General features: G+C 40.0%; 1 protein-coding gene across 3 annotated transcripts in view; it reads left to right on the top strand.

Moving 5' to 3' along the window:
• Positions 1 to 16,835, top strand: part of LOC126334537 (DNA repair protein XRCC3-like) — an 86,587-nt gene that overhangs the window by 65,542 nt on the left and 4,210 nt on the right. For all 3 annotated transcript variants that reach the window (XM_049996896.1, XM_049996894.1, XM_049996895.1), the window contains one exon: positions 6,314 to 6,523. In XM_049996896.1, coding sequence (XP_049852853.1) covers positions 6,314 to 6,523 — 210 coding nt within the window. The remainder of the gene's footprint in view (positions 1 to 6,313; positions 6,524 to 16,835) is intronic.

Genomic DNA, 16,835 nt, shown 5'->3' with positions numbered 1-16,835 from the left:
GAAATCTGTGTCGAGACTGATATAAGCTTATGAAATTTATGTCCAAACTGAGATATAATACAGGTAATGTATAGGTTTAAGTATGTTTTTGAAAGTCGGAAGTGTTTGAATTTGACTCGCATAAAGGCAAGAGTACAAAAAAAAAAGAGCCATTTTCATGTGCAGAGGGGGGGAAACACTTTGCGTTTGTCCGGTATGTGTATGTCCAACATGTGTTTCTATAGTGAACACTGAAAGATTTTCAGCTTATGTGGATTTTGAAAATTTCACTTCGGATGAACTGGTTGCTTTGAGGATTTGTGATATTCACATGTGTTGATCACAAATATTTAAAAATATTTTTGATGTGTGGCTTCTGAATATTTTGGGTTAGGCAACTTTAAACTAAACTTTAAAAGCTTTTCCGCAGTTAACTTATAGAGTGATCTGCACTTAGAATTTCTTTATTTCATGTTTATGAAAATGTAACTTTAGACATGTGCTAAAGAATTTCAATCATTTTTCATGTATTTTTCAGAAGTTTGTCTGAGCATGTGATCTTGTTCAATTTATTTAAACACTCACACAGAAACACTTGTTAATTGTGAAAAAGGTATTATTTTGAATAAATTCAGTGTGTTAAAAAATTCAATATGCTGTGAGTAGTGAAGATTATTTCATAGCAAATTCTGTCCTGCATGTACTGAACTTGACTGAATTTATTTATGATTAATGTGACAGATGTGTTAGTTGGCCCCTGGACAGAAACGTAAAAATCCATCCACGCATAATGAAGTCCCATGGGGTTTAGCTTCTCCATTATCCATCTGATAAAATTAATTTAACTGCACTTTTGCATAAGGTGGTCACAACTGAGTCAGCAAGATAACATTCTACATTTCACAGTAACAATCCTAAAGTCACAAGAGACACATGATTCTTAAATGAGGTATTATGTGGCAAAAGCTGAACATGCACTTGAAAATTATATGCTACCACATGCAAACTTATAGAATTATATCCCTCAATGTAGAAATTGCTCTGTTGTCATGTGTTTATCCCCTATTTGTTGTCAGGCACAGATGTGAAGTTTCACTGAAGTGATTAATACACAGTGTCATAGTGGTACAGAATGTACATTTGACAAGGACAAGATGGGGAAATGCTACACCATGTGTTGGTGTACCTACACTGCAGTAGTACAATAACAAAAGTTACAGTGATCACATAATCCATATTTTATGCCATGAGCAGTTCCAGTCCACTGTGAATAAACAGGAGAGATTATCAATCTCAAGACTTAATGTATTTGTTTATTTAAACCATCCCTTTGACTGCAAAGCTAGGTATTTGAAGCAGGACAGTTTCAAAGCTCTGCATGGTTCTGTTTCATTACATCACACTGACTTCCACAGGAAGTAAATTTAGGTGCTTCTCTATAATGAAAATGATTGGTTAAACAAAATGAAAATTTCTCTTCAAATTACAAAATTTTATCAGAGAATGTGAGGTCAAGTATTTTACATTGTTTGATTATAAGCATATCTGGGTAAAGAGGTGTCGATTACACCATCATAAGATACTGGACTGAACCCACAGAAGCATTCCATATGATATTGTGGATGTTTATGTTCTCAGTCTGTCCCTCATGAACCAGAACAACTGATTACTGTGCAAAAAATAATAATTTTTGCTTATTGAAAAAAAGCATTGCACCTAACAACTAAAAGTCAACTGGTGGGAGGGGGGTAAACACAAGACAATGATTTAGTAGCTGCATTTCTGGTCAGCCACAAAAACTTTTTTAATGATTGTGTTGAAAGTCATCCAATGCCACTTTCAGCAATTACTTTTTCTATCTCATAGATTGTAGTCCATTTGGCAGCAGTAGCATGTTGAACTCAAACATGAGATAATGTGTTTTGAAAGGGAGGGTTCTCGGGCAATTGAAGTGCTAAATTGCGTAATAGTACGTAAAAAAAAAAAAAAAAAAAAAAAAAAAAAAAGAGGCGGATTGACAGAGGTAAAAACCAAGTGATCAAGCAAAATTGTTTTGGCAAGAGTGATTGTCAGCAGCAGATTAAAGCATTTAGTATAATCCTTATGTTGGTCATCTCTGTATCATTTGTAAGAGCAAATTTGAAACATCAATGAAAGCCTGGTTCACTAGCAGTTACGTTCCACCAAGTGACAGTACATTTGCCAAAAAGTTATTGGACCAGTCAAAATCTAACAAATTAATAAAGAAAAGCCTTAAGTTCACTCTATGTATTTCTTTAAATAGTGTAGGTACATTTGAATATATGGATGTATGTTTTGTACAACTAGTATATCCCCCCCACATGAACGAAGGATCTTGCTGTTGGTGGGGAGGCTTGTGTGCCTTAGTGATACAGATAGCCATACTGTAGGTGCAACCACAATGGAGGGTTATCTGTTGAGTGGCCAGACAAACGTGTGGTTCTTGAAGATGGGCAGCAGCCTTTTCAGTAGTTTCAGGGGCAACAGTGGGGATGATGGACTGATCTAACTTTGTAACATTAACCAAGACAATCTTGCTGTGCTGGTACTGCGAACGGCTGAAAGCAAGGGGAAACTACAGCTGTAATTTTTCCCAGGGGCATGCAGCTTTACTGTATGGTTAAATGATGATGGTGTCCTCTTGGGTAAAATATTCCAGAGGTAAAATAGTCCCCCATTCGGATCTCTGGGTGAGGTCTACTCAGGAGGACATTGTTATCAGGAGAAACAAAACTGGCATTGTACATACTGGAGAGAAAAAGGAATGTCAGTTCCCTTAATTGGGCAGATAGGTTAGAAAATTTAAAAAGGGAAATGGATAGGTTAAAGATAGATATAGCGGGAATTAGTTAAGTTCAGTTGCAGGAGGAACAAGACTTCTGGTCAGGTGAATACAGGGTTACAAATACAAAACCAAATAGGGATAATACAGGAGTAGGTTTAATAATGAATAAAAAAAAATAGAAGTGCAGGTTAGCTACTACTAACAGCATAGTGAACGCATTATTGTAGTCAAGATACACACGAATGCCACACCTACCACAGTAGTACAAGTTTATATGCCAACTAGCTCTGCAGATGAGGAAGAGGTAGAAGAAATGTATAATGAGATAAAATAAGTTATTCAGATAGTGAAGGGAGACGAAAATTTAATAGTCATGGGTGACTGGAATTCAATTGTAGGACAAGGAAGAGAAGGAAAAGTATTAGGTGAAAATGGATTGGGGGTAAAGAATGAAAGAGGAAGCCACCTGGTAGAATTTTGTACAGAGCATAACTTAATCATAGCTAACACTTGGTTTAAGAATCATGAAAGTTTATATACATGGAAGAGGCCTGGAGACACTGGAAGATAGATTATATAATGGTAAGACAGAAATTTAGGAACCAGGTTTTAAATTGTCAGACATTTCTAGGGGCAGATGTGGACTCTGACCACAATTTATTAGTTATGAACTGTAGATTAAAAATAAAGAAACTGCAAAAAGGCAGTAATTTAAGGAGATGGGACCTGCATAAACCGAAAGAGCCAGAGGTTGTAGAGTTTCAGAGAGAGCATTAGGCAACAATTGACAAGAACAGGAGAAATAAATACAGTAGAAGAAGAATGGGTAGCTGTGAGAAATGAAATAGTGAAGGTAGCAGAGGATCAACTAGGTAAAAAGATGAGGCCTAATAGAAATTCTTGGATAACAGAAGAGATATTGAATTTAATTGATGAAATGAGAAAATATAAAAATGCAGTAAATAAGCAAGCAAAAAATGAGATCGACAGGAAGTGCAAAATGGCTAGGCAGGGATGGCTAGAGGACAAATGTAAGGATGTAGAGGCTTATCTCACTGGGGGTAAGATAGATATTGCCTACAGGAAAACTAAAGAGACCTTTGGAGAAAAGAGAGCCACTTGTATGAATATCAAGAGCTCAGCTGGAAAACCAGTTCTAAGCAAAGAAGGGAAAGCGGAAAGGTGGAAGCAGTATATAGAGGGTCTATACAAGGGCGATGTACTTGAGGGCAGTATTATGGAAACGTAAGAGGACGTTGGTGAAGATGAAATGGGAGATATGATACTGCATGAAGAATTTGACAGAGTACTGAAAGACCTAAGTTGAAACAAGGCCCCAGGAGTAGACGAATTTCCAGTGGAACTACTGATAGCCTTGGGAGAGCCAATCATGAAAAAACTCTACTATCGCATGAGCAAGATGTATAATACATGTGAAATACCCTGACTTCAAGAACAATATAATAATTCCAATTCCAAAGAAAGCATCAGTTGAATAAGTAACCACTGCAAAAGAATTCTTTACAGATAATTGAAAAAACTGGTAGAAGCCGACCTTCGGGGAAGATCAGTTTGGATTCTGTAGAAATGTTTGAACACACGAGGCATTACTGATCCTACGACATATCTTAGAAGATAGCTAGAGTAAGGAAAGGCAAACTTACGTTCCTAGCATTTGTAGAGTTAGAGAAAGCTTTTGACAAAGTTGACTGGAATACTCACGTTCAAATTCTGAAGGTGGCAGGCGTCAAATACAGGAAGTGAAAGGCTATTCACAATTTGTACAGGTACCAGAAGGCAGTTATAAAGAGTCCAGGGACATGAAAGGGACGCAGTGGTTGGGGAGGGAGTGAGAGAGGGTTGTAGCCTAACCCCAATGTTATTCAGTCTGTGTATTGAGCAAACATTTAAGGAAGCAAAAGAAATATTTGGAGTATGAATTAAGTCTATGGAGAAGAAACAAAAACTTTGAGGTTTGCCGATGATATTTTAATTCTGGCAGAGACAGCAAATGACCTGGAAGAGTATTGAACGGAATGGTCAGTGTCTTGAGAGGAGGGTATAAGCTGAATGTCAACAAAAGGAAACGAGGATAATGTAATGTAGTTAAATTAAATCAGGTGATGCTGAGGGAATTAGGAAATGAGACACTTAAAGTAGTAGACGAGTTTTGCTCTTTTGGGAGCAAAATAACTGTTGATGGACAAAGTAGAGAGGATATAAAATGTAGACTGGCAATGGCAAGAAAAGCGTTTCTGAAGAAGAGAAATTTATTAACATCGAGTATAGATTTAAGTGTCAGGAATTCTTTTCTAAAAGTATTTGCATGGATTGTAGCCATGTATGGATGTGAAACATGGACAATAAGTAGTTTAGACAAGAAGAGAATAGAAGCTTTTGAAATGTGGTGATACAGAAGAATGCTGAAGATTAGATGGATAGATCATGTAACTAATGAGGAGGTGCTGAATAGAATTGGGAGAAGAGGACTTTGTGGCACAACTTGACTAGAAGAAGGGATCTGTTGGTAGGACGTGTTCTGAGGCATCAAGGGATCACGAAGTTAGTATTGGAGGGCAGGGTGGAGGGTAAAAATCGTATAGGGAGACCAAGAGATGAAAATACTAAGCAGATTCAGAAGGATGTATGGTGCAGTAGTTACTTGGAGATGAAGAAGCTTGCATAGGATAGAGTAGCACGGAGAGCTGCATCAAACCAGTCTTCGGACTGAGGACCACAACAACAATAACTAGTATATATGAGAAGATATGGGAATGCAATTTCTATAAGAATGAAGTAACACAAATATGAGAAGAAATATGATTACAGCCCCATAATTAGATGTGTGATCATTGTGAATGGTCTGCTGGCTTCACATCTGTGTGTTTTGGGTTCAGCGACATTATTCTTGAACTCTTAATCAATATTTTGACATTTCTCATAAAAAAATAATATTTAACTCAAGAACTATCCTGTTGGCCCAGCTAAAATATGTCATCTAAGTGAATCCCAGATACGTTAAATTAACTGAATGTTCAAAGAACACACTAACCTCGCCTTATCTAATTGCCCACTAACTCTGCTCTGAACAGTTGAGTGTAAAAGTGGTGAAACCATCAGTAGCACCTGGATATGGTACAACGATAGGGTTGAGGGTCTTGCACTTCTACTTTCAAGCTATTAAAGGAACAGTCCACACAATTTGGGCACTTCTACTTTCAAGCTATTCAAGGAACAGTCCATACAATTTGGAGGCACATACATCTGCCAATGTCGATTTCTGTTACACTGTAAAGCTTTCCTCACATTATCAAGATATTTTGTATTCAAATATGGTAATGATTTGCATTCCATACTTTTTCAAATGTAATTTTTTGAACGATTGTTCCATTATATTGCTTGTCAGATCTAATAAAATGTTAGGCATTTCTATAGACTTATTGAAAAACAAAAAAGTCGCATTTATACATTAAAATATATATTCTGTGTTCATAAGTTCTTTGATGAATTCTTTCTGTTTCCATACAGGAGGTTTTAAAGCAATGTGTTGCTACTCGTCTACCCCGTTTACTGTCAGAGCGTAATGTGAAGCTTATTGTAGTTGACTCAATTGCTGGTGTTTTTCGCAATTATGAACATGGAGATGCCTTGAGCAGAGCAAAAGACCTTCGAAATGTGGGTGGTAAACTTCATGCACTTGCAGAACAATACAAAGCAGCAGTTGTTTGTGTTAATCAGGTATGTAGGCTAAGTAATAGTTATATATTCTATTGTATTACATTTTTATTGTTCCTTTAGCCTACGAAAGCAGCTTTTGGATGATTTCTGTGCATGCATGTTTAAAATAACAAATACCACACTTCGTACACTTAATTATTTATGTAGTTCACTTCATACACTTAAATATCCTTAATTGAAATAAAAGCTGTGATGCTGTAATTATAACTTCAAGGGCTTTGACATCAGTAATTTTATGTTTTTTGGAAAGTTAGGTATAAAGTTTAACTCAATGTGGAAAGTACTGTTGAGAGACTGTGAGATTTTTCGTTGTTTTATTTGTAAGAATTTCAACAAAAAAACATTTGATTAATAGGAAAAATCTTGCACTAGCTTGATGCATAAATGAACAAGCATACACGGTTATGTGTTTGTATAAAGTTTAGTAGGCAGGCCATTTTGAAACTTAGAACTTTTCTTTCTGCATTTTGTACTGATGCTCCAGTACTGTTGTTGCTGAGCAGCACCTCAAGGGAACCATCCACTAGGTGCAGTCATGGGCTGTAGTGCACAGCTTCCACTTTTCAGGCGCAAATCCATGTGTCATGCACTTCTGTCGGCGTCGTACCATTCACCCGGAACCCCCACTTTACCTTAATTACGATCCACTCACTGTAGTGGAGATATATCAATTCCTAGGACTGGTTTTTGACACTTGATTGACTTGGCTCCTTCATCTTTGTCAGCTTAAGCAGAAGTGTTGGCAGCACCTCAGTGCCTTCCGTTGCCTGAGCAACACCAATTGGGGTGCAGATCGCTGTACGCTGCTGCAGCTCTACAGAGCCCTTGTCCAATCCCTAATTGACTATGGGAGTGTGGTTTGTGGTTCGGCACCGCCTTCAGCATTGCATTTACTCAACCCTGTGCACCACTGTGGGGTTCGATTAGCAACAGGAGCTTTTAGGACGAGTCCGGTGACCAGGTGACGGGGAAACGACTCCTGGAGATAGGCATCTTTGAAGCTGACCTGTGTTCTGTCTTACACCGCAGGGTTTTCCGGCTTTGGGAGACGGAATGGCATAACAGCGCACACAACAAACTGTGTGTCATTAAGGAGAGTATGAATATGTGGAAGTCTTCCATGCAATCCTCTTGCAGGGAATCAATTGTCCTCTGCCGGCACCGCATTGGCCAAACATGGCTAATGCATGGTTACCTACTCTGTTGCGAGGACCCACCTCTGTGTCGCTGTGGCTCCCAAATGACAGTCGTCCACCTCTTGCTGGACTGCCCACTTTTAGCCACTCTGTGGCAGAATTTTAACTTTGCCAGCACCCTGCCTTCAGTGTTGGGTGTCAATGCCTCCACATCAGCTTCAGTTTTACGTTTTATCCGTGAGAGTGGGTTTTATACTTCTATGTAAGTTTTAGCGCATGTCCTTTGTCCCTCCGTGTCCTCCACCCTAGTGCTTTTAGGGTGGAGGTTTTAATTTGCTGCAGAATGGCTGGCTTTCCCTTTTTATTCTCGTGGTTGGCCAGTCACTGAAATTTGCTTTCATGTTTTACTGCTTTCTGTTTGTAGCAATTCTCTGTTTTTTTCTTCTCCTCTTTTGTTCCTTTTAGTATTCGTTGCCTTCCCTTTCTTCTTGTGGCTTTTCCATTCTTTCCATTTTGTGTTATATGTTTTGTCCATTTTATTCTCACCATTATAGCATTGTTTTATTAGGAACAAGGGACCGATGACCTCATAGTTTCGTCCCTTCTCCCGCCTTTAAACCGACCAACCAACCATCACTTAGTTCCAGTAAGATGGACGCAGAGGAATTACAGGCAGTGTTTAAATGGATTTAAATTGTGGTCTGGAGAATTATGTACCTAGGAAGTGATTTAGAGACAGAAAAGACCCACGATTCTTTAAATAACAAGATTCAGAAAATGCTGAGGGAGCAGAGACTGTTGCACTCTCAGTTCAAAGGAGAATATGCAAATGACAACAAGCAAAGGTTATTAGAGATTTGTGCGTCTGTGAAAAGACCTATGCATGAAGCATACAACTACTACCACCGTCATATCTTAACAAAAGATCTGGTAGAGAACTGAAGAAAATTTTGTTCCTGTGTAAAATTGCTTAGTGGGTCTGAGGCTACCACCCAGTCACCTGTTGACCAGTCTGGTTTGGCAGTTACAGATAGCAAAACAAAAACCTAAATTTTAAATTTTATGTTCAAGAAAGTGTTCATTCAGGGGAATTTTACAAACATCCCATAATTTGACCATCGAACAGACTCCTGTATGGATGACGCAGTAATAAGAATCCCTTGCTTAGAGAAACAACTGAAGGAGTTGAAACCAAATAAATCCCAGTTATGTTTTTCAAAGAGTACTCTATGGTATTGACCCCTTACTTAGCCTGCTTTTATCGCGAATGTCTCACCCCGCACAAAGTCCCAAGTGACTGGAAGAAAATGTAGGTGACTCCTATATAATAAGGGCAAAAGAACAGACCCCAAAACTACAGACTGATATCCTTAACATCGGTTTGCCGCAGAATCCTTGAACATATTCTCAGTTTGAATATAATAAATGTTCTTGAGACCATGCAGCTTATGTCCATGAATCAGCATTGTTTTAGAAAGCATTTGCTCACGCAAAACTCAGCTTTCCTTTTTCTCACATGATATAGTGCAAACTATGGATGTAGGGCAACAGGCAGATTTCATATTTGTAGGTTTCCGGAAAGTGCTTGACATGATGCCCCATTGCAGGCTATTAAAGAAGGTACGAGCATACAGAATAGGCTTGTAGATGTTTGAGTGGCTCAACAACTTCTTAAGTTATTGAACCGAGTATGTTTGTCAAGAGTGGCTCAGAGAAGTGTGATGGGTCCGCTATTATTCTCTGTATAAATAAATGATTTGGTGGATAGGGTGAGCTGCAATATGCGGATGTTTGCTGATGATGATGGTGTGATGTACGGTAAGACCTTGATGTTAAGTGATTGTAGGAGGATACAAGATGACTTTGACAAAATGTCTAGTTAATGTAATGAATGGCAGCTAACTGTAAATGTAGAAAATTTATAACTTAATGCGGATAAGTAGGGAAAAAAGAAAGCACAATGTTGGGATGTAGCATTAGTAGTGTCCTCTGTGGCACAGTCATATCATGTAAATATATGGGTGTAACGTTGCAAAACTATATGAAATGGAATGAGCATGTGAGGGATGTGGTAGGGAAAGTGAATGGTCATCTTTGGTTTATTGAAAGAATTCTAGAAAAATGTGGTTCATGTGTAAAGGAGACCGCATACAGTACGCTAGTGAGACATATTCTTGAGTACAGATTGAGTGTTTAGGATCCATACCAGGTCAGATTAAAGGAAGACATCAACACAATTCAGAGGTGGGCAGCTACATTTATTACTGGTAGGTTCAAACAACACGTAGGTGTTATGGTGATGCTTCAAGAAGTCAAATTTGAATCCCTGGAGAGAAGGCAATGTTCTTTTCAAGGAGCACTATTGAGAAAATTCAGATAAACGACATCTGAACCTGGCTGCAGAATGATTCTGTTCCTTTTAATATACATTGTATGTAAGAATAACATAGACAAGATACGAGAAATTAGGGCTATTACAGAGGGATATAAACAATCATTTTTCCCTCATTCTATTTATGAGTAGAACATGAAAGGAAATGACTAGTAGTGGTGCAGGGTACCCTCCGCAACATGCCATAAGGTGGATTCTGGAGCACCGATGGAGATGTAATGGATGGAGGAAATGGTTGGTGTCTTTTATGCAGTAGGTTACGTTGCAAATAATAGGCCGAAGATGTTGGTCTACGAGAGCAGATGTTCCTTCAGTGGGGGCACCGTAACTGGCTGCAATGGGGGGGGGGGGGGGGGCATTCTGGGCGGTTGGGCTTATGGATTTTAGGAAGTATGTTAAGTGTAGGAGTGCAGAGAGTGGAAGGGGGGGGGGGGGAGAGAGAGAGAGAGAGATTCTGGTCGGTTGGTCGATCGGTCGAAAAGAGAGGAGGGGAGGGACCAAACTTCTAGGTCACCGGTCCCAGAGATTCAGGGAGAAGTTCTCGAACAGACCTAAGAATTTGAGGAGAGACAGGGAGGTCCTGTTGTATTTCTGGAATGGAATCATGAACGCATCTGATGGTTGGGAGAGTGCATCTGCCAGGTAATCACTGTAGTTCAAAACTATAATGATGGAGCTTTTGTCAGCAGGTAGGATCATAAGATCAGGTTCAGTTTTTAGGTGGAAAATTGCGTTTGTTTTTGCGGATGTAAGGTTATCTTGTAAGTTGAGTGATTTGGGGAATGATGCTGAAACAAAGTTCAAGGTTAAGAAATTCTGAGAAGTTAACAGGGGGTGATCTTGGGGCAGTGAGGATGGATCGTGGTTGGATTGAGTAGTGAACTGAGTCATTCAGGATTCAACAGGGTTTGTCAGCTGTGAGGCTCCTGCTTTGGTGCCTGGCTCATGGAATCTCCCCAAATGGCCTTACCATCTAATTACTCATATCTGGCTGAAATCCCTCCTTTGTCAGTGACATACATCTGTTCAGATTTCACCAGTCCTTAGGCCTCAGCAACTCAGTCAAACCATGTAAATCAGGTCTGAACCTCCTTGCAGTGCCCCCTCTCCATCTGTAAAATTTTGCTTCTCTGCAATTCCAAATTCCTGTATCCTGTCTCACACCTTGATACTCTCTCTTTCCAGGAACTAGAGCAGCATGCACAATGCCACCTGCAACCTGTTTATCTCGTATTCCCAACTTGTATGGTTCATGGCCAGCTGATATGGTGGCTGGAGTCTCACAATCTGCTAATCACTGCACAATGTGGATTTTGTGCACGCCGTTTTGCAGTTGACAGTCTCGTCACTTTGTCAACCCAAGTCATGAAAAGCTTTTGTGGCGACAACAGACCGAGGCTGTGTTTTTTGATTTGGGGAAAGCATACAACAGGACTGGTATCCTTCATATTCTATACATGTGGAGCTTCTGAGACAACCTGCCCCATTTCCTTCAGGAATTTGTAAAATACAGAGTTTTCAAGGAACGTGTTGGTTTGGCCATGTTGGACAGCTTTATCCGGGAGAACGGGGTGCTTCAAGGATCTGTCCTGAGCATCAACCTCATAGCTATAGCTATTAACCATATTATGGTCTGTCTGCTGCCAGACATCTCCAGCTCCCTATTTGTTAACAATTTTGTGATCTACTGCAGTTCTCCACTGACTTGTGTCCTTGAGCAGTGTCTTCAGTGATGTCGCGATTGTCTACTCATAGAGCATCAACAATGACTTTCACTTTTCCACTGACAGAAACGTTTGCATGAAATTCTGGCACTGCAATAGGTTTTTTCCACCATCTTTACATCTTTGTCTTGTTGCTTGTTTGTTCACTGAAACTACAAAATTCCTATTGCTCATGCTTGATGGGAAACTTCCTTGGTCGTCCCATGTCTTAACTGGCCTCAAGCTGTACCCAGTCCTTCAGTGTCCTACATGTCCAAGTGATACTTCCTGGGGAGCAGAGCAGACCACCCTCCTATGCTTGTACTGATTCCTTGTCCATTTGAAACTAGAGTATGGGTGTTCCATTTATTCCTCTGCACATCTGCCAATCCTATGCCCTCTTAACATAATCCACCATTGTGCAATACATTTGGTCACTGGCACTTTTTATACTATCCTGATTGAGAGTGTCTCTGCAGAAGCTGCCGAACTACCACTGCCATACCGGTGTGATGTTCTCTTCAGCAGATATGCATGTCATTTATCTGCCTAGCCTGGGCCACACATGCTGTCCCCCCTTTTTCGATGACTGCCTTGACCTCCAGTATGGGGCATGCCCTTCCTCTGTTGCCTCCCTGATTTCGTTTTCAGCGACTGTTCGAGCAATACCTTCTATGTTCCCAATGGGTGTGAACCATCCATTGCCTTGGCTTCGTGTGGCAGGTTATATTCATTTTGGGTTTTATTCACTTTCCAAGACCACTGCTCCATATTCAATCTATTTCTGTAAGTTTCTCGACCTTTGCACGGAATGTGGCGATAGCACCTCCATTGATGTTGATGGCTCTAAGACCAACCATGGTGTCAGCTGTGCTTTTCAGTGGCATCAACCATTTTCAGTATGGGCTTCCAGAATACTGCTCGGTTTTTGCAGCAGAGCTCTTCGCCCTCTATCAGGCCACCCAGTTCATCTGGTGACATGGGGTTCTTTAATTGTGTAACATGCTTTGATCCTTCAGAACTTCTGTGTGCTGCACATAGGCCATCCTATTGTGCAATGGATCCACTTGCTTGCTGTTGAGGGAGGCACTGTGTGATATTCATGTAGTTTCCTGATCACATTGATGTGACGGGAAATGAGGCTGCAGTCGTCCTACCTTGAGATGCTAGCCCTTTCATTCTTTCAGATGATCTCCCTGTTGCCATCTGTCGGCAGATGGTGTCACTCTGATATCATTTTAGCTAGGTTGTGTGTTTGGCATTGGCAGTTTAGCCATCACCATTTGTTACATGGTGTTCCCTCACCACTTTGTGCTCATTGTCATCAACCTTTGACAGTTTGCCATCGACTGATCCAGTGCCCCTTTTTAACTGCTTACTTCCACTGTATTTTTTCTATCTACAGTTTTGGCCGTTTTAGCGAATGATGCGTGGGCTGTCCGTACGGCATGTTTTGTGTTCCCTACCCCAAGGGAAGTATTTGTTTGTAACACTCTTTCCTTCCATCAATCGGACTTAACATACATTCGCTTTTACCTTCTTTTACTTATTGGTGTTCTAAAGGTATGACATGGGCACTTATGACTTCAGTTGTTTTTGCTCCCTAAATAAAGAGAGAAAAAAGGCCACATGGCTGACATCCCTGTCCAAATTCCCATATGGCCATAGTGGCCTGAAGCAGGCACAACTAGCCCCCAGTTTTCACAAGTGTGTTAAGTTATAAATGAAGGAAATGACACAGTTCCTGACCGCAACATTAAGAACTTAACCGTAGTTGAAGACACAATATCCGTGGTTGGACTGGTTATTAACAGCAGCTCACCCACAAGTGCAGCAAACCAGTCCTGCTTGGTTATATTATCATGTAATTTTTTATGTGAAGGACAAGAAAGTAGATGGTTCCTATTTAATCGGCTCGGATTCAGATGTAAGTCTGTCACTGTTCAGGCAGAGCTAAAATGCAATGGTACCCATGCCTCTCCACCTTATGGCAGCCAACAACATATCATGATTGTGGTGTAGCAGTTGACCTTGGTTCCAGTAGAAAGTCAAAGTGGAAATTTGTGCTGACGAATATTGGATAGACAACACTGAGGGCAGATTTTAATTATCACCATAGCTCTGAGATAAATCTCAATATGGCACAGATTAAGATGGACAGTGAGGTGATCACAGGTGCTATAGGCAGTGGCACTACCAATACCATTGCTTCACCTGTTGCTCGATTATACCACAAACAAGACAGGAAGTTGGCAGCCAATTAGGTAAAGTGCTGCTTACCATAGTGTGCTGTTTTAAGAAAACACCTGGACAGCTGGTCTGTCTGGCCACGGAGATTAGCGACTAACAATTTTTTCTGCAGCAAAGGCAGAATTTGAAGAAATGTTAAAACTCTCATCATATGCAGATCGGACAGCACTGGACTCCCTATGGAAACTGGTAAAAAGGGTAGCACTTGGGGGCCTCTGGAGATTACTGCACCTTAAATGCACATACCATCCTCAATTGCGAGCTAGTCCTAATACAGGGGATTTCACAAATGTGCTAGCTCGAGCTACGATCTTCAGCATGATCAACGTAAAAAGACTTATGATCAGATCCCAGCTGCAGAAGAGGATACCCCCAAGACCACAGTAGTCACTTTTTGAATACCTGTGCATACCATTCGATTTAAAAAGTGCCGTACACTCATGGCAGCAATTTGTAGATGAGGTACTCAGGGACCTGAATGTCTGTATTGTCTAACTCAATGGTATCATGATATTTTCCAAAGTGGCAGTATTACATGAAGAGCACCTCAGTGCAGTGTTCAGCAGAATGTATAAGTATGGTCTGATAGTAAACGAAGCAAAATGTGTTCTGCGCCTGAAGCAGATAACTTTCCTGTCAAGTTTTGGTGGCTGTGATTGGCCACAAGAAAAGAAGATTGAGGTTATTAAAGACATTACAAATGCAGTGGATTTCAAGCAATTGAGAAGATTCCTAGGAATCAGGGGAATCATTAACTCCCACCAATGACACGAGTTGGGAACAACAGAGATACAGGCACCACTGACATCAGAACTGTCAGGTAACAATGCAATGGGCTGACTCCCTACCAAGGATGCCAGAGATGCAGTGCAACTTTGGTAAAGTAAAAGCAAGGTTATAAAAAGCAATTCTCTTGTCCCATCCCAGTCTGGAATGTGTCATTAGGTATAGTGGTAGATGCTAGCTAACAAGCAGTCAGCACAGCTTTCCACCAGTATGTGGAGAAGAGTTGGAAGCCTCCATAAGCTGAAGGAGGCTCAGACCAATTGTAATGGATACGAATGAGAGTTGTTAGCCAGATACGAAGCTGTGCAGCACTCCTGCCTATATGTGGAGGCCAGACTACTCAATCTATACAGATCACAGACCAATCACATTTGCTTTTAGCAAACTCAAGGATTTCTTTTTTTTTCCGGCGGTTTTAACAGTTAGAATTTATTAGTCAGTTTACAGCAGACATAAGGTGTATAAGAAGAATAGGAAATGTAATAATTTTTTTTCTTCTCTATGATTGGTGCCATCTAATGTACCACTGGTTACAGTCAACTCTTTGCTGCAAGAATATCTTTAAAACAAGGCATCGCTGTACAGCTTAAGCAATTACAGTTATGTGCAAAGGACCTTATTTGTTGTGATCTGTCTAGACCCACACCCAGACCATTCACACCTGAAACGTTATTTAAAGCAGTTATTGAGAGTATCCATAGTTTCGCACATTCCAATACAAAAGCCATCATTAAACTAATGATGGGGAGAGTCTGTACCCTAGAATAAAGAAAGACTGTCGCCAGTAGGCGAGAATGTATGTAACATGTTGGCAGAGTGAAGTGGGCAGGCATCAATGCAGAATTATTTTTTTTAAAATGAGGAATGTGTATAAGATCACCTTACATAACATACAACAATCAAAACACAGAAAAATAATTAACCCACAGCACACCTCCTCAGTTATTTTTCGTCTTAATTCTTCAAACGCTTTGAGTCTGTGGTGTAGTCAGTACATCAGCAAGTTTATTTGATCTTTCCACATATTTTGGTTTGATATTCATTCCAATATGTTGTTGAATGAACTTCTGCGGTAACCCACAGCACACCTCCTCAGTTATTTTTCATTTTAATTCTTCAAACGCTTTGAGTCTGTGGTGTAGTCAGTACATCAGCAAGTTTATTTGATCTTTCCACATATTTTGGTTTGATATTCATTCCAATATGTTGTTGAATGAACTTCTGCGGAATTTCAGTGTTTCTTGCCTCTTGTTATTTTTCCTTCATAGGTATTCTTCAGCATATATATTGCAACTTGATTGTCAATATACAGTTCTGTCAGCTGATTCAAAACCTTGTCTAAGGTGTCATATCCAACATGCATCATTGATGAAGAGAGAGCGGCATGGTATTCTGCTTCATTTGTTGAAGTTGCCACAGTATGTTGTTTCCAAGCATACCATATTACAGAGCCTTCTCGCATAATAAGAGCTCTGCTGGTGGAGCATCTAGCCGAGATATCACCTATATAATGAGAATCAGCATACGCAAGCAGTGTCGTGCCTCCCCAAAGAATATGCTATGCATCATAGTAGTGAAAAATGCATTTCACCATTTCCCAGTCACTAACCATTGGTGTATTGCTAAATGTGCTCAAGTACTTAATGGAAAATCTGGTACAGTGTGAGATATTGTTGCAAGGAAAAGTAGACTCCCTATATCTTCTTGATAGGGTACAATCCTTTCCAGTGGCTTATCATTGCCAAGATTTTCTTCATCTGTCACCATTCCACACTCCATAGCTGTAACTATCTTAAGATTTTCTTTGTATACTTAAACTGATATGTGAAAATTTCATGTGGGCTTATTTTAATTTCCATTCCAAGGTATGGCATTTCATTTTGAAATGTTATGTCAAATGTTGTTTCATGTTTTTGATTCATCTTGCTCGAAACTTCAGTAATTCTGTCTGTCCTTGTTCCAATAACTAGTCTATCAGCAACAAACAATGTGATAATGATGTGTTTATCTTTATTGTAATAGATACAAGGCTCATCACCAGTACT

Source organism: Schistocerca gregaria, chromosome 2 (assembly GCF_023897955.1).
Source record: "Schistocerca gregaria isolate iqSchGreg1 chromosome 2, iqSchGreg1.2, whole genome shotgun sequence".
In the NCBI taxonomy this organism is placed as follows: Eukaryota; Metazoa; Arthropoda; class Insecta; order Orthoptera; family Acrididae; genus Schistocerca; species Schistocerca gregaria.
This window is presented reverse-complemented; position numbering and strand designations above follow the sequence as displayed.